The following is a 24,344-nucleotide window of genomic DNA, read 5'->3' as shown; positions in this document are numbered from 1 at the left end:
GGAAAAAACAGTTTATTCTTTAATTATGTTAAAATTTAAAAAAATAAATTATAAATTTTTAAAATTTGATATTTGAAACTTAAATTAAATTAATTGATCTTTCTAGATATCTCTGTCATTCTCTCATTATGATTTGACTTCCTTTTTTTTTTCTTTTCTTTTTCTAAAAAATACTTCCTTTTTTTCTTTTCTTTTTTCTTAATTACTCCCTTCATCGTAAATTATAAAACAGTTTTAGATAAAATCTCACTTATCAATAAAATTTATTAAATACACTTTACAATTTTATTTTTTTAAGACAACAATATAAAATTTTAAAAATACCTTTAATTTAATTTTCTATTGAAAAATCAATATTGAAGAGAAAAAATGTATGAAAAAGATAATATTTAAAAAATATCATTTGAAATGCTGAATTAAAGTGTTTTATATTTTAAAACACTAAATTTTATTTTAAAATTATTTTATAATTTAAAATAGGAAAGTACATCATATGCTTTTTACGGTGTGCAAATGGGCCCCTTGTTTTCATCCCACCGTTATTCCTTGTTCTTTTCATGTACTATACATTTCAAATTACTAACATTATTAAATTAATAATTATATTATATTACTTTTCATATCCAGAACTGATTTTACTATGTTAAAGTAGTGGATTTGAAATTCTAGTATATTATTTTAGTAATCAAAAGAGGCTAGTCCCAAGGGGCAAAACAAGGGGTGTGAAAAAAATAAAATTTAAGAGAGACTGACATGGCAACATATATAACCACGCGTCCCTTGCCTCTCCAAAATAAATTTAAGGGAGAATCTTAATTAAATGCCATCGTAAAGATTTAATTTTAAATGGGTCTAAAAAATTTTAAAATTTTAATTCAATTCAGAAAAAAAAATCAAAAGAATTTTATCGATAAAAAGATTAAAATACTTTTCATTTGTTATACATAATTATTAGTTATTAATTTTATTATTACACTTATTAATTTATGAATATGAGTTGCAAATTGCATCCCTTTATCAGACAATCAGCAATATTAGTTATTAATTTTTTAATTTTACTTGTTAATTTACTAACATCAATTGTAAATTACTGACATATCTTGTAATTTACAACTGATGTTAGAAAATTAATAAGTAAAGTTAGCAATTTAACAATTAATGTTGCTACTTATAATTGAACAACTGATGTCAAGTGTTATATAATTATTAATATGTCAACTCATGTAATTTGCAACTTATATTTGTAAATTTAAATTAACAAGTGGAGTGAAGAAATTAACAACTAATGATTTTGTATAATAAATTAAGAATATTTTAATTTTTTATCGTCAAAATTCTTTTAATTTTTTTTCTTGGATTGGACTAAAATTTTAAAACCTATCTAAAATGAAATCTCTCTTATAGTTCTTAATTAAAATTCTACCTAAATTTAATCCCTCTACTAGTTGCTCCACCTCAAACCAACCTCTTCCCCACTCGTTCTCTCTCTCTCTCTCTCTCTCTCTCTCTCACACGCATCCTCTTCGTTTCTTTCACTCCTCTTTCATTCTTCTTTTTCCTTGTCTCTTCGCTGGCAATCATGAAGTTCATCTTTGGGCTTCTCACATTTGTTACCGTCGGCCTAGTCATCGGTAATGGAATAAAGAAAAAAAAATTATATGCTAATATGAATTGGTTTTTTTTTTTTGGGTGACTTGCGCGTGAATTTCAAGTTGAGTTTCATGTTTTCTTAAACAACAAGAATAGTACTTTTTTCTTTTGTCTGTTCACTAGAAGTTCAGTATGGTAATCATGAAAGCTTCTTATCATTCAATTTATTTTTGAAGGGTGGTTTATCAATTATCTGTTTCTGGTTCTTCTGCGGTATTCTTTTATGTGAGGTTAGGGAAGAGAAAGAAACAATGTATTGAACAAAAAAGGAGACCCCAAAAAAACAGAGGCAAAGTAATAAGAACTGGGCGCCACTTGATGGACCCACGACGTTGTTCCTCCGTAATTAATTTTTCATGATTTTGTTGTTATTCACCTAAAATTATGAACAAAACAGTGAAACAAGTGAAGTTTAAACTTCGGATGAATCCAAGTTGATGGAACATCCTAAACTGGGGAATCTGTTCTTTTAGAAACTTGTCTGTCCTGCCTTCCTGGAAAATTTATTAGCAACCCAGAAACAGAATGCAAAATCCCAACATTTGTCATTAAAAAAAAAATCCCAACTTCTATTTGTGTTTTATTTCCTTTCTTAACTGGAGGATGATATCTTCTACTTTGATGTAGAGTTGACAACAGAAATAGAATGATAATATATTTCAAAAAAAATATTGGATGACTTATTAGCAATTTCAAGATAGCTTGACACAGTGCAATCATATGAACGGATTGTTTTCTATTTTGGAATTGCAGGTTCTGTCTCTCAATTGGCACTTTTACGAAAATTGGAAGACTCCCATGGTAAACAAATGCAATCATATTCTTTCACATTAGGACATAAGAATTTTGAAGATTTTGAAATTATTATGTTTTGTTACACACACATAATATAGACTTTCCATGATCAAATTATTGTTTGGCACTTTGTGGTTGTAACTATTGAAACGTTTGTCCTCCCCTGTTTGTTGAATGAAATGATTTTTTTTAAACTTTTTTTGGAATGATTTTGATTATTCTTATAGCAAGTGAGCATGTCTCAGGTTTGTACTGGAATGATTTGTGGTCTGAAGCTATTACCCATCTTAACTGACGTTAGATCAAGTAATATGATCACCTGTCGAGAATAGATACTAAAGATGTAATGCCAATAAGATTTATGGTAGATGTTTTGTTTCAAGAAAAAATGACAATAAAATCTCTCTGAAATGTATAAATGATAATTTAGTCCCTTAAAATGCAATAATTTCCTTGAAGTCCTAAAATTTTTTCTATCATTAATGAATTGATTTAAATTACCAAATTGCCCTTATTAAAAATAATTGATTCACAAGTTTTGTTTAAATATTTACAACTTTCCTTCTTATATTCACAATAATGCAATAGCAAATCACAACTTCGCATGTTAATTCTTTATATGCTGTTGCATTGTTGCAAATATAAGAAAAAAAGTTGTGAATATTTAAATAAAACTTATGAATCACTTATTTTCAACAAGGGTAATTTGATAATTTATATAAATTTATTAATAACAGAAAAGTTTCTAGAGACTTCAAGAAAATTATGATATTTTGAGAATTAAATTATTCTTTATACATTTTTGAGAGACGTTATTATCATTTCCTCTTAAATTATAGATTTTGAAAATAAAAGAAATGTCTATATAATTTTAACAAACTTAAGAGGAGGTCATTGTATTTTATAAGTCAAAAAGAAATTGGCACATCAATTCTACTGATTAATCTTTTGAGTTTGAATCGCAAGTAAAAAAATAAAAAATAATAAGAAAAAACTACATGTAGATCTCAAGGACAAGATTTATTTATCATAAAGGTACATTTTTACTTTTAACTTTTTTTTAAAAGAGCACCCAATACTTTAAAATGTTTTACACAATATTTTGGAAAAATGACAAAAAATCCATTTAAATTAGGTAAATGACAGATTGGTCTCATAAAATGGTATAATTTTCCTGAAATCCCTTGGAATCTTTTTGTCAGTAGGGAATCAAATGAAATGATCAAATTGCCCTCAAAGTAAACAAAAATCTCAATCCTCACTGAAGAAAAATTTGCGCGCGTTTAGACTCTGCTTCATCTTGTTCCTAGTCTCATCTCTCTCCTTTATGGTCTTCTTCTGGTCCGTCTCCCTCTCCCTCTCCTTCTCCTCCTCCTCCTTCTCCTTCTCTTTCTTCTTCTCGTTCTCATGTTCCCTTTTTTTTTGTTTCTGTGCGTGGGTTGTTTGTTTTGTTTAGCTGCTGTACCTAGGTATATATAAGCAAACATTCTTCCTCTGTTGTGTCTGTTGTACGTGGATAAATTTCCTCTCCTCCTTGAAATTTTCTTGTCCCATATGTGATAGTTGAAGTTGATATGGGTTATTGTACATAAATTATTGAGGTCTTCATTTTCCCTCCATGCTTAATGCTGAAAAACATGGGTACTGATGCTTACTCAAAGGGTATTGATAAATTACAATTCTTTATTGCATAGTTGCAAATTTAAGGACAAAACTTGTTAATATTGAAACCAAAGTTGTAAATGAAGACTTGCAAATTTCCAACTCTGATGCATGTCTGGACTTGCACACTAGGACTTACGAATGGCTAATAAATTATTATGAATTTTAGGACAAAACTTATTAATATTGAAACCAAAGTTGTGAATGGATACTTACGAATTTCAACTTTGATGCATGTTTGGACTTTGACACTAGGACTTGCAAATCATAATAAATTGTTGCAAATTTTGAGACAAAAGTTATTAATCTAAGAACCAAAGTTGTGAATGAAGATTTGTGAATTTTCAACTTTAATACTTGTCTAGACTTGCGTACCAGTACTTACGAATGGCTAATAAATTGTTGTGAATTTAGGGACAAAACTTATTAATATTGAAACTAAAGTTGTGAATGTAGACTTACGAATTTCCAACTCTGATGAATGTCTAGGCAAATGTGTCATTTCCTTTAATTCCCTAATGACAAAAAGATCCTAAGTGACTTCAAGGAAATTATACCATTTCGTGGGATTAATCTATCATTTACCTAATTTAAATGGATTGTACTATCATTTTCTCTTGTTTCAATAACCTAAGAAACAATCCTAACAAGAAAATGCTTCCAAGGATTTTTAAACACTGTTATGGTAATGCCAAGTTATCTTAAAAGTACATTGCATTATCGATGAAGAATAATTAGATTAGTCCTTAAGGTTAAAGCCATTAATTCAAGTAGGCTAGGCTCAATTCTTACAGGGATCACACTTAAAGTATCCTATCCTTTAAAAAAAGCTCATATAGTCAAGCTCGGACCTAACTTTTTTTTTTTTGCCAGGTTTGGGCTAGCTCGTCTAACTTAGCCAAAATTGTCGGCTACTAGGGAAGAGAAAATAAGGGCCTATTTGGCAACCTATTTTGGAAACAGTTTTTTATTCTTCAAAACAAAAAAAACTATTTGGTAAAGTGATTTCAAAAAGTGTCTTGGACAACAAAAAAATGAAATATTGTTCTGAAAAAAATAAAAATAAATTTTAGGTGTTCTGAGATAATTGTTTTGGAAAATAAGAGAGAATGAAAAAAATACCTATTCTCATTACTTTTTTATTCTCAGAACATGTTTTATAAAACACCAGTTCTTAGACAAATAAAATAAAAATAGTTTCAGACATGCTCTAATTCTCTTATTTTCTAAATGAAGAGCACAAAAAAATATATACACAGGGGGCCTTTAATTAGAAGCCCTAAAATTAGGAAAATAAAATAAGAATACTTTAGATATTAAATTAACTCCCTAAACATAGGGTATTTACATAATAATAATAATAAATATTCTTATTTATTACTAGGATTTCTATACTTTCCTTCAAGTTAGATCATAGATATTTATCATATCCAACTTGATCATAGAGTCTTCAAATTTTTCCTTTAAAAGCCCCTTTGTGAGAATATATGCTGTTGGTTCTTGGCTTGACACAAAGATGAGACATACAACTCCTTCTTCAATCTTTTCCCTAATGAAGTGCCTATCAACCTCAATATGTTTGGTTCTATCATGTTGGACTAGATTGTGAGAAATACTAATGGCTGCTTTGTTGTCTAAATAATGTATCATAGGAAATATTGCTTCAAGTTTCAGATCTTCTAATAGTTTTTTAAGCCATAGTCCTTCACAAATTCTATGAGCTATTGCTTTGTATTTAGCTTTAGCACTTATTCTTGACACTACATTTTTTTTTACTTCTCTAGGTAACTAAATTACCCCATAATAGCTACCGTATCCTAAGATTGATTGATCTCCTATCATTATAAGCACCATCCTAATCAGCATCTGTAAAAATTTCTGTATCCCTTTTTGGAGACTTTTTGCATATGAGACCTCTCCTAAGAGTTCTCTTAAGATAAATAAATAAGCTTGCCAACTAACTTCTCATATCTCCCTTGGTCAACCTGTTCTTCTTTGACTTCCTTCTTCATTGGTTTCTTCTTATTTTTCTTCTTTTGCTTGATCATTCTCGCTAGAGTATTACTTTGTCTACAGCTAACATGCTTATTTCCTTTAAGAGATTAAGTACATATTTTCTTTGAGAAACATATTTCCATGCCAAGGAGGTATTTCATTTCACTAAGATCCTTGATTTTAAACTCTCTTGCCATAGACAACTTTATTTTTGTAATTTCTTCAGCACCATCTTTGTGGTTGAAGAACATAAACCACAAAGATAGTTTTCTTACCTTCTTTGTGCTTGAAGAACATAGTATGGTCACTTCACCCTTGAATGTAGCCTTCAGCCTTGAGGACATTTGTAAACCTTTAAAACCAAGCACGAGGGAACTAATTTAACCCATATAATGACTCTTTTAGGCTCTCAGCTTGCATACTTTATTATTTTCTTCTCTACAGAAGCACATGGAAGCATCACATGTACTTCCTCCTTTAAATCACCATTTAGGAATGCATTCTTGACATTTATTTGGTTCAAAGACCAATCTAGATTTAATGCTAGTAAGAGGATAATTCTAATAGTGTTAAGTTTTGCAATTAGTGCAAATGTCTCAACGTAGTCTAAGCCATATACCTGTGAGAAGCCTTTGGCTGCCAAACTAGATTTATACTTATCTAATGTCCTATTAGCTTTATACTTGATTGCAAACACACTCTTGAACCCTATAGGTTTCTTGCCTCTTGAAATGTCAATCACATCCTATATACTACTCTTCATTATAACATCCATCTTATCGATAATTGTTGTTGTCCATTCAAGTGATTCAAGTGCCTCCTTTATATCATTTGGTACTTTAATTTTTTCTAGACCAACAATAAAGGAATGATATGAAGAAGAAAGTACCTTGAAATGAACCTCTCAATTGGATGCTTAGTGTAAGTTCTAAGCTTCTTTCTTATAGAAATAGGAAGGTCAAGATCACTTTAAATTTCATTTTGTTTGATCATGAAAAATTTCCTTAACAAGTAGATCTATATCAAAAACATCAATAACTTCTAATATTTGATTATAATCAAGCTTCGTACCTAGTTCTAATTCTTGGTTCACACTAGATACTTGTGGCTCGCTGCTTGATTATTTTCATTCGAGTATAAACCCTTATAGAGTTCTCATTTATATCTTTATTTGAGTCATTGAGATTCCCTTCAACATTAGATTAGGCAACAACAAGAGGATAAAAAAATGAGAGGGTTTTCTAAATTAATAGGATATGGTGACTAATTTTCTTCAATAGGCTGAAATTCACTCCTACTCTCCCCTTAAATTAAAGGCTTAAAATAGAATGGAACCTTTTTATGAAAAGTGATATCCCTAGTGACAAAGAGACATTTTGTGAGAGGATCCAAGCATTTATACCCCTTTTATGTGGTTAAGTACCTAAGAAAGACCCAACAGACAGCATAAGGCATAAGTTTATTGCTATTATGAATGTGAACAAACATAATACCCAAAAACTTCAAAGGAAGACTTTTTCCAAGATAAGGAATCTGATAGAATAAATAAAATACCTCAAGAGAAGTTTTATAAGCTAATGGTCAACTTGGCAACCTATTATTCAAGTAAGTGACAATAAGGACAACATCCCTCTGATAGAATTTAGGCATATAAGTGGTAAATAGAAGAGCCCTAGCAACTTCTAAGATATGTTTATTCTTTCTATCAGTAATCCCATTTTGTGGGGGGTGTATGAGCACAAGTGCTTTTATGAAGAATTCCATGTCTTTAAGGAATGTTCCTATACTTTGTTTAGGTGCTTAGTGTCATTATCAATGTGAAGGCTTTGTAAAATAGATTTTTTATCATGTTATAAAACTCAACAAAGATAGAACAAACTTTGGTTTTATCTTTTAAAAGATACACCCAACAAACTCGAGTATGATCATCAATAAAGGTGATAAACTATTTTTCATTAGTTTAATTTGGAAATTTAAATGGATCTCAAAGATCATTGTCTATAGTAGAAAAAGGATGAGATGTTTTATATTCATTTTCTAGGAAAAGAAGAATGATAGTGCATTGCAAGTTCATAAAAATCACAATGATAGTTGGAAATATCTTTATTTGAACAAAGAGAAGGAAACAATTTAGATGGATATTAAAAACTAAGATGTCATAAACAATGTGCAACAATCAAAGATCATCATCCTTAGCAAAAGACACTTATATTACAAGAACTAGAGCCTTTCATATTGTTTATGTCTAGGTAGTAGATACCATTGTATTCCCTAGCACCACCAATCATCATCCCACTAATAGATCTTAAAAAACACAGTAAAAAGTAAAGAAATTAGCATGACAGTGTGCTTCAAGGGCTAATTGATAGACAAATGATAAGTTGTACTTCAAGTTAGGAATATGAAGTACTGAATGAAATGTAAGAGTATATAAGATCTTAATACTCTATGTGCTTGCACCAATGGAATAAGTACCATCTGCTATCTGAACTTTGATATTTCTAGCAAAAGGAGTATAAGATGAGAATAATGTATAATCATTTGTCATGTGATATGAAGCTCCAAAATTAACAATCTAGCAATTACCATTGTATAAACCTTTTTTAGTAGATAAGGCTTGAGAAAAATTACCTCTACGTACAATTATAGTAATTGGTTGCTGTCGTTAGGGTTGTGATAGAACCCTCTACTCTATTAGGCTTAAAAATAAGGAAAACCAAAAAATAAACTTTAAACATAACTAAAAATTACTATTTGTTGAATAATATAATGAGATTGCAAGCAAAATGAGGACTGAAACTACACTCAAATGACAATTACAAGGTATAGGAAACATCATAAAATACACCCTTTTAACAGCAGCACAAGCACAAGCCTCTCACAAATACACATTAAGATAAAAAGATAAAATGATGAAAAAGATGACCTTTACCTCTAATCTAGCATTCAAGAGGCCAAAACTCTCCTTACCTCGACCACAATAAATACTCTAACCCACCTCTACATGAAATTACAGATTTAAAGACCTAAAAATCACTCATTACTCCTACCAACACTAGCCAGCTTTTCTTCCCTACTTAGATGTGTTAGATGATCTTTAACCATAAGATTTTCTCCTAAACCAACAATCCCATTTTTGCTGTCACTTTTCTATTCTTTTTATGTCTCCTTTTAAAAGTTTTGACATTGACCATTGATAGAGTCTTATCATCACTTCCCCCTGAAGTTCTACCTTGCCCTCAAGGTGATTGGTAGAACTTGTCATAATAGCATAACCAAGAATCCTATGTTCAATTCTCTCCCAACAATCTTCATAATTTTGTCAATATGAAATCAAGTTTGTCTGTGCTAAAGTTTTTCCTTCAAACCTGAGTGTGAAATCAACTACTTCAATAATCATGTTATTCTCTATCAATCTCTTGGCAATATCTTTAACCTTTATACATCTATTTTCTTCCCTTGCCCTGGTAGAAAATTGATTTATGATTAATAAAAGTTGTTCTACTAGGGATAGCAATCCCAATTCCTTTAGCGGGCTTCATAAGGCAAACATGAAAATTAGTAATTAATATTCCTGCTTGATCTTGAGTTTAGTTTGCTCTGCTCCCCTAATCTTATGCTCTAGTAAGAAGATGATAGAAAATAAAAACCAAGAGGGATCTTTCACAATCAACCTCATTATCTTTGACATGAGAAGCTTCAACTTGTTTGAAGAGTTATTTTTATCAATTTTTCTTTTTGAACTAAATAAAATTTTGCAATGTATTTATTTTCTACCTTGAACATCACATACCTCTAGCTGTCTTAGTTCATTGTGTATCCCTTCTTTAAATCTAACCTAGGATGCTTCATTCAGTGGACCCTCCAAAACAACCTTTGTCAACATCAATATGTATTCCTCTTTCCCATAGTCTGTCTGTAACCTCTTAATAGGCTCAAAAATAACCCCAATGCCCCTTCTTCTTGTTGTTTTAGCATCAAGCAGCAAAGAAACATCTCTAGATTGTATATCACTTCTGTTTCAAAAGAAATTTCCCTTCTTCCTATTTCATCAACTCCCAACAAAAGGGAAAACATCTCTAGTTTAATGTTTGTTGCTTATAGAATCGATACTTCACTCCTCCTCTTCTTTTTATGCCTTGTTGACTTCTAACAAGTAAAGGAATTCCCTCGTCTCTATTCTTCTCATGGAGTTAGTAGTAAGAAAATAAGAAAATTCTCCTAAATGGCATGAAACTGTATATAAACATGGACCTATTTCCTTTTTGAAATCACAAACTAATCCAAAAAAAGTGAATAGAGAGGCAATCTGTGCACAAAACCTTAAACCTAGAAACTAATCATGATAGAGAGCAACCTTAAACCCACTACTTCTTAATACCTTGATGGTGTATAGGTAAGAAAAGCCTTTTGATTATATCAATGAGAATGGGAACTCCCTTACAAAATACTCTAGGTAGTCGTATTCAAAACATTAATTACTATAGGGGGTTTCTAAAATTAAATCAGAGACTTGGATACCCTTGTGATAATGAATAGGCTTGATTATAAACTGACCAATCTATTAGGTTCATTTGTGATTTGTACTAAGTACGGCCCATTTAGCCCTAAAAAAGATCCTCCATTGCCAACGTTTTGGGCTTCTTCTACTTTTAATTTTCCTACTTGATCTAATACCTATTTACTTGTTTCTCTACCTTTATCATTTTTGTCCTCACCTAATTGTAATGGCTAGCTTCAAACATGCAAGCTTCTCATATTTGCACTGCATGTCTTTTCCTGAGCCTTTTTGCCATCATCATCTTCAACTTTTATTCTATCTCTTGCTTGCTCATGATATATCTAGTGTTGTGATTGGGCCCTCTTGACCTTTCCTGCTCTCTTCATGTCCTTCTTTGATTCTTCTACTACAACACATCTATGTCGAATAGCTATAAAATTTTTTGGCATGGTTTTAATAGCTTCCCAAACTTGAAGATTTAAATGTTTCATCTTTTCTTGTCGATTGTCACTAAAAGCTTCTTCAAGCTTCTCTCCTTATGAAAAAGGTGATAATTTTAACCATTGTTCAATAATAGGCTCTTTCACTCTTCCTTCTTCAATCTCATGAATTTTTTACATTTCTCCCTTTGTCTCTTACTTAACTAGTTTCTTCTCAAATTCCTTCTTACCTATAGCATCTTCCTTTTCCTTCTTCACGTATGATTTCTTCTCTATTTCAACACACATTTCCATTTTGTCTAAAAGTATTTTCACTTCTCCGATTTCTTCTGCATTTTTTCCTTTTTTTTGCCACTCTTGACAATATTTTTGACATCATGTTGCTGTTGTTGCCATTTCTTCATATAAGTTTGTCACACTCTGAAGATCAATCATTTTTTATACCAAACAATGGAACCCTCTACTCTATAAAGCTTAAAAACAAGGAAAATCAGAAAATACACTTCAAATATAACTAAAAATTACTGTTTAGTGAATAATACAGTAGGATTTCAAGCAAAATAAGACTAAAAATACACTCTGATGACAATTACAGAGTACAAGAAACATAATAAAATACACCCTTTTGATAGCAGCATAAGCACAAGCCTCTCACAAATACACATTAAGGTAGAAAGATAAAATGATGAGAAAAGATTATCTTCTTCACCCCTAATCTAGCATTCGAGAGGCTAAAACTCTCCTCACTTTGACCATAATTCTCCAAAATACTCTACCCCCCTTTAGACCAAATTATAGATTTAAAGACCCAAAAAATTACTCATTACTCTAACCAATACTACCTAGTTTTCCTTTCTACTTAGATGTGTTAGCTAGTCTTTACCTATAGGATTTTCTCCTAAACCAATAGTCCCATTTTTGCTGTCACTTTTCTATTCTTTTTTTGCCTCCTTTTAAAAGTTTTGACATTAATCAGTGATGGGGTCTTACCAGGTTGGATAAATTTAATAATTCCAGGATTTTCTTAAGTGGATCCTTTTTATTTTGTGACTAAGAAGAAGATTCTTTAGTTTTGTCATCACTTATGGTAGCATGTAAATACGACTACCTCCCTTGCCTTTCTTTAGTTTCCAATCAATAGGCTTTCCATAAAGGTCCCAACAACTATCCTTCATGTGACAATTCTTTATGCACTAATCACAAACCAATTTGCCTTTAGATTTATTAAACTTTAATGAATGAGTGACTAAAGAAAATGTCTTAGAAGTAAAAGGCAGAGCATGTTTCTTGTCTTGCACCATCACTCGCAAACAAGATTCTTCTCTCCTAATTTCTGCAAAGGCTTTACAAATAGAATATAGAGGGACTCGGCTCATAATCATCCTTGGATAGCATCAAGCTCTTTGTTATGACTTACTATGACTCAATTAGCCTTTCTTTATCAACTCGCTGTTGAAATTTATAGCATTATCAGAGCAACACCAATTTTCTTCACTGTTAAGATGCAATTCTTACCAAAGTGCCATTTTTTTCAAGGTAATATTCATTCATAGGTGAAAGGTAGGAACATGAAGCTTTTTCATTTTTTTTAGAGAAGACCATAGCATTGATGAGTATGAAAAGACCATTGAAATCTCAATCTTCCATAGTTGAACCTTGGTTGCATTGGTAGATTCTAGTGTAGTGACTTCTCCCATTATATAACCAAGCTTTTCAAGCCTTTCAATAGCCAATCAAACCTATTGAGTCCATCCTCTATAGTTGTCACTATTGAGGTTATTAGGAATGAACAAAATTGTCAACCCTTTGAGGCTAAAAGCCACCTTATAACTTCTCTCTTAGCATGGGTTAGTTTTCAAGGATCCTTTAAGATTGTGCAATGTGTTTTAAGCAACATTGTGATCCTTGGGGTTCAACTCCAATTAATTTTATCATGTGTCTTACTTATGGGCTCTGATATCATTTACGACTAATAGGGGAGAGAAAATAATTCTCTTATTTTTGGAATGAAGAGCGTACAAGAACATATACAAAAGGGGTATTTAATTAGAAGCCCTAACATTAGGAAAATAAAGTAAGAATATTCTAGATCCTAAATTGACTCCCTAACATAGGGTATTTACAACATAATAAAAATAAATATTCTAGTATTTATTATTAGGATCTCCATAAAACTCCATGCCTATGGACCAACTCTCTCCCTTACATCTCACAATCCATATGAACTAGTTAGTGCTGTTATTTCCATTTTTCACCCCTCACCTAGATCATCCCAAACTATCACAATTTGAGTCCCTCTTCCATCCTAGAGGTTGAATAAGGTCATCTCCCTCAAAGATTGGCATTCAGTTCTAATCATGAAGATCACAATCCTACAAACACAATAATTTGCAAACAAGTTTTCTCTCCTTATTATGCTAGAAGAAATAAGCTTCTTACTAGAATGTTATTGTTACAATATATATATATTTTTTCATTCTCTAATTAGGAATTTTTCTTTTCATTTTTCTAAATTTATATTTTTTGATTTTCAGATATTCTATTATGGAAAAATGACAAGGAAGCAGAAACCTTACGTCTTAAATATGTATGTATATTTCTATTTTGTTTCTGCTAAACCTTTCTTGTTTGAAATTTGTTCAATCTCTCTAAAAGAACTATCAACCTCAGATAAAGTATATGGCGAGTGCAAGTGTTGGAAGTATTTTGGATTTTATTGTCTAGATACTAGGAAGAGAATTTTGTTTATCTTCCTTAATTATCATTTTTACATTTATAGATAGGTTGTGAACTTGTCATGTTTGAAATGGTAATTATATATTTTTCTTTTTGTTAATTTAGATTAGTTGAAGATCGACAATCTTGTATTCTCTGTCAACAATTTATTATGTTGAGATTTTACAATATGATGTTTGTTACTTTTACATCTTTTGATTTTTGTCAAATAAAGTCCAAAACACCATTTGGTCATGATTGCACTTTTTTTTAAAGTAGAATAAGTTATTTCTTTATAAGTGGAAATGAACTTTTAAAGCATAGGGAGGAAATAAAACTAGGAGAGAATATTTGCAAAAATAGTAAATGGGAGTTTCCTCCCCTAGTTTTTTCCCCCTTTACTTTTTTCTCCATCCAAACTAAGGGTTAAGCTAGTATATGGTTAAAATATGAGTATGCTTTTTGTATTGATGTATGGATTGAATGCATATGAGATCCATTTAATTATCTTTTTTTTCTTTTTAATGAAATAATTTTCAAGTGAAAATTAATTGAACATGTTTCTCCATTTATTCTAGATCTTAGTTTATACGTTCTCTCTCAAACTTGTCTGTTGGTTTAAGTCATTTCTTTTTGTAATGAGAGTAGAGTTGATTTGCTTGATGAAAACTTGAATTTTGATTATTCTCTTCTGCTCCTAATTCTTTTTGTAGATCAAACCTGAAGTTCTTAGCTGGTCTCCACGAATCATTTTACTGCATAACTTCTTAAGCATGGAGGTATGAATATTTTTTTTATTGCCAAATTTTATGTACTAACATGGTGAGTTGGAGTCATTTTATAGAATAGAGGATGAAGATTATGGCCTTGTTTTTGTTTTATTTTATTTTTTTGGCTTGTTAAGAGGGGTGGAGGAAGACAAAAAAATACTAATGAAAGTTGTTGAACAAAATCTCTTAGTTAACAATATTTCTAAAAACTTAGTTAATGATAGAATACAATGGTATTGTTCAATCCATAAAACCGACCCTACCTAGTAGAATAAGGCTTCTTCCTACTATTGTTTTTCCTTTATTGACACATATGTGAATGTTTTTTTTTAATATGGCTAGTAGACTCAATTCATTTTAAATCAGTTTTAGTAAATGATGCCACGAAATAGTTGTGACCATATTACACATTCTCTATTCATTTGTACATACTATAATTTCTCCTAACAAAGTATAATTTTGGTGGATCTTTTTTTGATACTTCTCATATGGTTCTACTAGCTGTGAACTATAAAGTAGTATGGGTTGCTTTTTGTTTCATTATTGGGCAATCCTCATATAAAGTCTTCTGATGATGTGAGACAAGAAAAAGTCATGATTACTAAAACAGTAACATTAATACTAATCATTTTTAGCAAATTTACCTTCTAAATAAAGTTTTTGATCATAACAACTTTGCAGATGAAATTGACGTGTTAATTAGAATTGAAGTTATTTTTCCTTTACAGGAATGTGACTATCTTAAGGCTATAGGGAGCCCTCACCTTAAACGGTCAAAAGTGGTGAATGAAACAACAGGGAAGGTAGAATGGTTTTTTATTTTGATTGGTTTTCATTATCCAAACCATCTAAAACATGAACTTGGTTTGGGAGAAAAATGCTCCACTTATTATTATAGGGTACCCAATGCTCCTCAAAGGAGAGTACAAGGGCAAAAATTTAATTTAACCTAAAAGTAAATATTAGTGACTACTTTAATTTAACCAATGACTATTTTTCTTTTAGCAGTACCTAAATAGATCAAGCAATTACAACTTCCTATGCTCAATTTGTAGTTCTTTGCTCCATTCTAGTCATTACTAGAAGAAAAGTAGTTATTGCTTACACTAAACAGTCACTGACATTTACAACACTTAGACTTCAGTAAATTAAAAATTTTCACAAGGAAAGTTGCAATTGGTTGTTCGATTTTAGTCATTGCCAAAAAGAAAAGTAATATTGCTTAAACTAAAATAGTTATTAATATTTATTTTTTATTTTAAACTGGGGGTAATTTAGTTATTTCATAAAAATCATTAATGTCTAAAAGGTCCCTAGAGACTTGAGAAGAATCATGATATTTTGTGAGATCTCATTGTCATTTGCATATTTCAAGTAAAGTGAATTTCCCTTATACTTTCCTTTAAGTAGTGCTAAGCACCCTATACTAATGAGTGAGGCATTTTTTCCTATAAACCATTTTCCAGAAGAGTAAAATTCCACCTCTGTTAACATATCACTAATGGTGGGGGATTTTTTACTCCTTTAGAAAATGGTTTAGGTGGAAAATATCCTACTTATTAATATAAGGTGTCCAACACTCCTCAAAGGAAAGTATAGAGGCAAAAATACATTTTAACCCTCATATTTTTTTATGTGTAAACTAGGAAGGTGTAGCATAAGGCATGTAGTATGTTCCCATGGGCATACCCCAATAAACCATAGGATACTATGATTGGAAACTCAAATGCCATTTGAAAAAGTCACATGAACATTGGAACTAGGGTTTCCTTTCCTCTTGAATTGCTTATAACATGTAAAGCTTAAAATAAAGATAGGGAAACATTTTGTTTTACAATTTGCATTGTTGATTACATTAGCTTGCTTGCACAATTATTGTAGCTATAGATAGGGTTAGCAAATGAAAACTAATATAAATTTACACTCCATCTAGTAGTGGAACTGAAATATAACTAGCTGAAACCTCATTTTCACAGTGGTAGCTAGTGTTCATAGCTATTGTAACATGATCTAGCGAGTATAATGTTTTTTTTAAAGACGTGATTATATGATTTCTACAATATGTCTTTTCTAGCCTGTCAACTTCTCTACTGTTTGTGTCTTTCAAATAATATTCATAGTTTTGTAACCTGCCAAGGAGCCTCTCATTTGATTTTCCTTCATGTTTTGTAGTATTACAAGAGCAACGGCAGGACAAGCTCTGGTATGTTCCTAAAGTGGAAAGATAGAAAACACCCAATGGTGCAGGTATTTTTTTTTACATTACAATTTTTTTTGGAGAATACTTTATTGTTTTATGATTTTTTTTCCTCAAATTTAATATCATATCTATAGCATAAACACTAGACACCTTATTGCTTCACCTTTTCCAAAAAAATTTTGAAAAAACTACACTCGTATGTCTTATTTCTATGTATATGTGATCTTGACTTTCCTTTCTTATTGTGCAACTTTTTTTAATTATTTGTGTTTTCATTGTTATAGAATAAATTTTAGTTTTCTTTAAAATCATTAGTTAGTTTTGCTTTGTGCTTGGGCTTGAGTTGAATCTTTTTTCAATTGATATGCCCAATAGTGGAAAACCTTCTCTTTTTGGTGAGGATAAATTAAACACTTTGATAAAACATGTTCAACTTGTATATCCAGGCAATTGAAAAGAGAATTTCAATCTATGCTCAAGTACCATCTGAAAATGGAGAGGCTATTCAAATTTTAAGGTAGGATATTCCTTCATTTTCTCCATTCTTTTCAAACAAAAATGAATTACTTTCCTAGGACTAAAGCTAAAATTTGCAAAATCATAGGTATGAGAAGAATCAATATTATAAAGCCCATCCTGACTATTTTCTAGATACTGTGAGTTTGATTCCTTACTTTTTGTCTTCCTTTTTTATAATGACAAGAATTGCCTTGAATTGGCTTTGATAAAATTGCACCTTTTTGTGCTTTTTTCTTCACTAACAGTTCAACTTGAAAAATGGTGGGCAGCGAATAGCAACAATGCTTATGTATATAGGTGACAATGTTGAGGGTGGTGAAACATATTTCCCATGGGTGAACTTCTTGCTTCCTAAAGTCTTTCATTTAGACTATTTCTATGTCATTACTAGAAGATAGTTATGAAGCATAAGTGCAAAATTGTCTTTAAAGTGTCACAAATATAGGTTCTTTTCTATATGAGATAAGTAGTCATGCTTTATTTAAAACAAATGATGGTAAATGAAGCAATCATATAGAGATAACATCCCATAGATAGGAAAGATTTTCAACATTTAATTGTTGTCAGGTTCAGTGTCTGTTATTACAAATGCGCAAGTAAAATCTTTTATCTCTCTCTCTCTCTGTGTGTTTTTTTTTGTCATCTTTGGCCAGTGCTTTATAAACTCCAAAACTATGTAGTTTCAATAAGTAGTATACTTTTTTGTTTGTTTGATAATTTTCTTAGTAGGTTTTGGTTGATAAAATCGAGACAAAATTTTAGTAAATGACACTTATAAGGGTTTAATTTTAAATCAAGATCAATAGAATATGAAAATACACTACAAGACTATGGGACTGGATTGAAAATATGTTTTGATAGGAAATGATCAAAATGTCTTTCATTTTTTAAAATATGAAGTGGACTTGTTAAAATCCTAACTTAACTTGTCATTTCACAAATGCATACTTATTAATTCATTAGAAGAACTTCTTAACAATACTTTTTATATATTCAATATTGTTGAACTTATAACAATATGAAGTGGATTTATTAAAATACTAATATAACTTGTCATTTTAATAACGTGTACTTGTGAATTCACGCAGGACACTTATTGACAATACATTCTAGATATTCAATCTTGTTGGTAGTCACAATATGAAGTAGACTTGTTTAAACCCTAAGTTAACTTATCATTTTAGTAATGCATACTTGTGAATTCATTGAAAAAACTTGATGACAATACATTTTAGATATTCAATCTTGTTGACCAATTACATTATGAAGTAGACTTGTTTAAACCCTCAGTTAGCTTGTCATTTTAGTAATGCGTACTTGTGAATTCATTGAGAAAACTTGATGACAATACATTTTAGATATTCAATCTTGTTGACTTGTTATAATATGAAGTGGACTTATTAACACCTTAACATACTTGTCTATTCAGTAATACATACATGTGAATTTATAAGGAGAACTTGTTTAAAATACTTTCTACATACTCAATATTGTTGACTCGTTAAAATATGAAATATACTTGTTAAAACCCTAACAAATTAAAGGGCCTTTTGGTCATTTTCTATAAAAATATATTTTTAATTCAATCCCTTGGTCCTAATTTGAAATTAAAACCCTACATATGTCATTTACTGAAGTTCTCTCTAAAATCATTTTCAAAAGTATGGCTCTTTTAAACTTATCCAGCTCCAAAGTCTTAAAGAACTTGTTACAAGCATGAGTTTAAAGGATAAGTTCATTCCAAAATACTAACCTATTAGATGAAATAATCCCTTAAACTTATAAATTTCACTTCCTTTGTAAGACTCCCTAATGTGAGAAAGGTAACAATGACACCTTATTTGAGAACTAATGTCCTTTGCAACTTTACTTAGCATTTTGCTAGTTCGAACCCTTCACATGTAGTCCTTTCCATGTCATCGGTCTCTCAATAAAAGTATAAATGTTATAAGCACAAGTCTACCTGTTATGTTAATCAATGTATTTATAAGAAAACATGTATTCATGGTTAAAACTAGTTATGTTAATCAATGCATTTTTTACGTAAAAAAAATTATTCTTGTTGTTGTTTTTATTTTACCTATATTCTACCATTTACTTGAAACATTCAATGACTTGGTAAGATGACTATTGTAATTAAGATGATTGTTGTTATCATTGTATTATTATGCTAACATTTCCTAAAGTTTTAATTGGAATCTGTCAAAAGAGGATCCTTTGCTTCTTGTTAATATGCATAAATGCATTGCAGGGTGGTTCAAGTGAGTGCAACTGTGGTGGGAAAATTGTCAAAGGGATCTCTGTCAAACCTATGAAAGGAAATGCAGTACTTTTTTGGAGTATGGTTAGTATCCATATTTGCTTTCTTATATATAAGAGCAACCAGGCGCATTTTTCTTTTAAATTATAAGAGAAGAGTTACACTTTTTATGCTTAAAATAAATATTTGATTTGCTTTAAATTTTACTCCCTTGTCCTTTGTTATAAGGACCTTTGTCATAGTTTTTAATAGAAAATATTTTTTTCCTCTAAATTTTCTAGGCTTTCATATTCCTTGACCAATTAAACATTCTCATAACTAATTAAATAACCTCTTCTAGTTGATGAATTTCATTGAGAGCAATTTTGAAAGTTTAAAAGCATTGACTGATTTCAATGTAATTCCTTTATCTATGAAAAGTTGGTGATAGGTCCTTATAATAAGTGTATTATATGAATGGGTTAAAATGCATTTTTTCCTTATACTTTCCATTGAGAAATGCTGGGTACCCTGTACTAATAAGTGAGTATTTTTCCCTCTAAATCATTTTCCAAAAGAGAAAAAATGCCCCTCTATTAGTGATCCATTAAGGGGGGATTTTTAATCCTCTGAAAAATGGTTTAGGGGACAAATTTCTCACTTATTAATACAGGATACCTCGTGTTCTTCGAAGGAAAGTACAGCGAGAAAAATGCACTTTAACCTTATAATAATTAATAACCATAAGATTTTTAAATAAATTATAGAAAATGACCTCATAAGAAAATTAATAAAGATTAAGTCTTTAAATATTTTAGGTCATTCTTTGTATCTTTTTTTTAGTCAACTAACAATTTTCCTCCAAAAGATTGCACTACCTAAATTTAATATTTTAATATTTTGCACTTTGTATTAAAAAGAAAGGAATAAACCTCCAAATAAATAGCTAAAATGAATAAGTCCTGTTTAATTTGCAACTCTTTTTTTCAATTTTAAAATTAGAAACAGATTACATTATATGAAAATACTAATTAAGAACAAGTGATACTTCTATTTAAAATATCCATTAATTTGACCATTAGTTGACAAAAATTTATAAAGAATGACCTAAATAATTTAAGAAACTTAATCAATATTAATTTTTTTCAAAATATCAATTTTAATCAATATTAAATATTTTAACAATATTTATTAAATTTTATTTTAACATAATAACTTCACGATACCTAGTGCTCTTAGAAAAAGAGTTTATGATAAAATAGTACCAAAGGATATACCTGCTTCTCTAGAATGTGGTTTAGGGAGGAATATTTCATTTATGATTATATGGTGCCTAAAGCTCCTTGAAGGAAAGTAAAGGAGAAAAAATACATTTTAACCCTATGTAAATTGATAGTACAATGAAATAGGATAGCCTAGCAAATATAGACACATAATACAATAGTCATAAAAATCTTCATAGCATATATGTGGTTCATAGGATGCATCTAATTATCCTATTTGTGCTATTGCATCCTTTTTGGTGGGTTTGTTGTTTATTTTTAGAAAATTTAATTAGTTTCAAGTCAAAGGGAATAATAATGTCACCATTTTACCTGTAGAGCTAAGTTCTTTTTTCTACCAAATACTATAAAAATATTCATTTGAGTTTAAAATTATATTAGTTGAAACTTTTACATGTCAAAACTCACAAAATACAAAACACAATATAAGGCATCATCTAAAAATCTTACCTGATCTAAAATGTAGGACATTAAATAACTTTTATATTTTTTTCAACTATACCCCTACTTTATTTATTATTTTATTTTAAAAATATGCATTAGAATTTTAATTAGTATTATTATCAAGGCTTTTATATAGGATATTTAATAAGTACAAATGAAAAAATGTGAACAGTTTCAAGAATTTAATGTTTTAATTAACATTGTTTGTAAACCATAAGTTAACTATGACTTATATTGTAATTTAGAGGAAGTGAAATTTTTTGTTTTTTTACTATTTTTAGAAATTTTTCCTTCTAGTTTTCTTTTCTCCATACTTTCTTCCCAATTTCCCCCGTCCAAACCACTAAGCCTAAAATACTAAAATTAGGAGGAGAAATTAGGGTAAAGTAGCAAATTTGGCCTTGAAGTATTTTTTCAAGAGCATCTAGTAGCCTAAACTATCAAATAGTGTGAAATAAATTATCAACTTTTAAAAATAGAACATCCAGTAGCCTGTTGTTAACTTCAATAGACGAATGTTATGTGGGGCCCACAATGATATGTGACACTCCATGTCAACATGTGTAAAAATGTAAATTTAACTACGAACTATTTTTTTAGGAGCACTAGATAGCTAGCTTCTACTATAGAAAATGGACCATCTAACACCTTCCTATCAATTTTGACTAATCATCATTTATTTTTATATTTATGAGACCTACAACACATCAATCTCTCTAATCTTCTTGCCTTCATTCTTAGTCTCATCTCAAGAATAATAGATTCAAAGAGTTCTTATTTAAAGACATTCACGATGACAGTACTAATGAAGTATAAGTTTGATTTTAGTACATATGGGAAGCTTAATTTCAACTTAATTTAGCCATAAATTATTTCTTCTACTTTGTTGGCATCGTCTTTATGAATGTCTTCAGATAAGAACTCTTTAAACCTCTTCTTCTCAAGTTGGGATTGAGGATGAAGATAAAAAGATTGAAAAAATTGATGCCTTGTGGGTTTAATAAGTCTAAAAATAAATTATGTTTGGTCAAAATTGATGGAAAGATATTGGATGGTCTATTTTTTATAATAAAGGCTACCTAATGCTTCTAAAAAAAATAGTTTGTGAATAAATTTGTACCTTTACACATGCTAATGTGGAGTGCCACATATCATTGCAGGCCTCACATAACAACTGTTATATGAAGTTAACGGTGGGCTATTGGATACTCCATTTTTTTAAAATTGAGAATTTATTTCACACCATCTAATAGTTTAGCCTATCAGGTGCTCCTAGAAAAAAATAATAAATGGTTAAATTTACACATTTACCCTTTATTTACTATAGGTAGAGGTTATGTAGTCCAACTTCATTTGGACCATCCTTGGTTTGGATTACCATCTGCATTTTCTCATTGAATTTTTTTAGCTTTCTACTCCTTTTAGCCATTGAAATTCAAATAAGATCCTTCTTGTTCGTACATCCATGTATTTGGGAAGAGTGGCATAAAAATTTTAACAAAAATTTCTTATGAACTCACATTTTATTTTCATGGCTATTTTCTTTTCCCTTCTTTTTGGTTTGTTTTTTCCTCATTCTATCTGAACACACTATAGACATTTACTTTTGTGAGTTTTCTTCAAAATACAATTGGTGGTCCTTGTAATTTTAGCATGTTTTGATATTAATTTCTATACTTTTTCCATTGTTCCTAGTCCCTCAACTTTTAGCTATTGCAACGTTAGTTCTTATTGTTACTGACAATTAAATCTAGTGATTTATACATAATTATGTTAATTATGTTCTTGAGTTGATAAAATTATGATGAGTTGAATATTGTATGAACAAAATGGCCACTAACCTTTCTATCTTTTTTCCATAGCCATCATGTTCTTCCTTCTTATGTTTAGCCCCATGCATTTAAAGATTATGATTTAGTGTTGTGCTTTTTTTGTGCCTTCTACTTTTTTTTATCAACTCATCATACTTTTAACAAGTCAACATGAAAAGTAACAAAGTTTATGTGCATGTCAACCACCATGAAGTCCTTATGGTCATATTGAAAAATATAGAGACTAGTTTTGTGAACAGATGAAACTTAGGAGACTAGAAACAACAAAAAAAAATATAAGAATTTATGCTGTTAAAAGTACATTGACTAACAATGGTATTTTTTTCCTGGCCATATTTTCCTTTTGACTATATATAGAGGACTTAAAATTGATTATAGTAGTGCCCTAGCTAGTTCTGTAAAAGTATATCCATACTATTCTAATAGCATTGATTATGTCATACGTAGTAGAGTTATGGAGGGAAAATGATGGAAACATAAGGTATTGTATATAATGACTAATAATCATTTATGTTTTAGATGCTAATTTTGTATTATAATATTTTCATTTTTGTAAAAGTTTAAGGAATTTGGTATTGTGCCTTAAAGTTTTACTAAGGACAATTAGACTATAGTTTAAGTGAAATATATATATATATATATATATGATTTCAAGTCTAAATAAGGTAGGATGATTGTGTTTAATGCCCAACAGCTAATGTATAATTATATCGAATATCACATAGATATAATTGATAGAACTCAATTGTGTCGTACAATTCATTTAGCTGACTTTATTTATTAGGATAAAGCTTATTGTTATTGTTTCTTGTTTTTGTTGTATGTATGATCTCAATTTATGTAAACTTCATGGGTGAAAATGATTAACACATTTTTATGTGTTGCTTTGTTATTTTAGGGACTAAATGGACAAATAGATCCGAATAGTCGTCATGGAGCATGTGAGGTACTTTCTGGGACAAAATGGTCTGCAGTAAAGTGGATGAGAGAGAGACCTTACACTTTTCACCATCTCATATAAATATAATTAACTATACAAGGGTTCTTCATTAATGGAGTCTTCCCTTAATGTTGTATATAGTCATATAACAACTAAATGATTGATAATTAAAAGAAAAAGAAAAAAGAAACAAAATGAAATGAGCTTTAAGTTGTTAAAACAATGAATTTATATTTTTTAAAAACAATAAACAAGCTTCTATACCTTTTTTATATAGAAAAGTTTTGGATATTTTACTTTTACTTGCCTACTCTTGTTACCCAAGGTAGATGTAAATAACTCATTTATTTTCTTTTTTT

At 30.0% G+C, this 24,344-nt stretch overlaps 1 protein-coding gene across 1 annotated transcript; it reads left to right on the top strand.

Moving 5' to 3' along the window:
* The first annotated feature begins 1,579 nt into the window (after positions 1-1,579).
* On the top strand, positions 1,580-24,066 carry LOC129319604 (prolyl 4-hydroxylase 1-like). Its single transcript, XM_054964702.1, has 11 exons — positions 1,580-1,631; positions 2,404-2,451; positions 13,578-13,630; positions 14,472-14,537; positions 15,257-15,331; positions 16,701-16,775; positions 17,175-17,245; positions 17,333-17,384; positions 17,493-17,582; positions 19,499-19,591; positions 23,944-24,066. Exons 1-11 carry the CDS (start codon positions 1,580-1,582, stop codon positions 24,064-24,066), a joined length of 798 nt encoding a protein of 265 aa, XP_054820677.1.
* Positions 24,067-24,344: the final 278 nt, after the last annotated feature.

Source organism: Prosopis cineraria, unplaced genomic scaffold (assembly GCF_029017545.1).
Source record: "Prosopis cineraria cultivar Desert tree isolate PC_DT_omini unplaced genomic scaffold, ASM2901754v1 PC9, whole genome shotgun sequence".
NCBI lineage: Eukaryota > Viridiplantae > Streptophyta > Magnoliopsida > Fabales > Fabaceae > Prosopis > Prosopis cineraria.
This window is presented reverse-complemented; position numbering and strand designations above follow the sequence as displayed.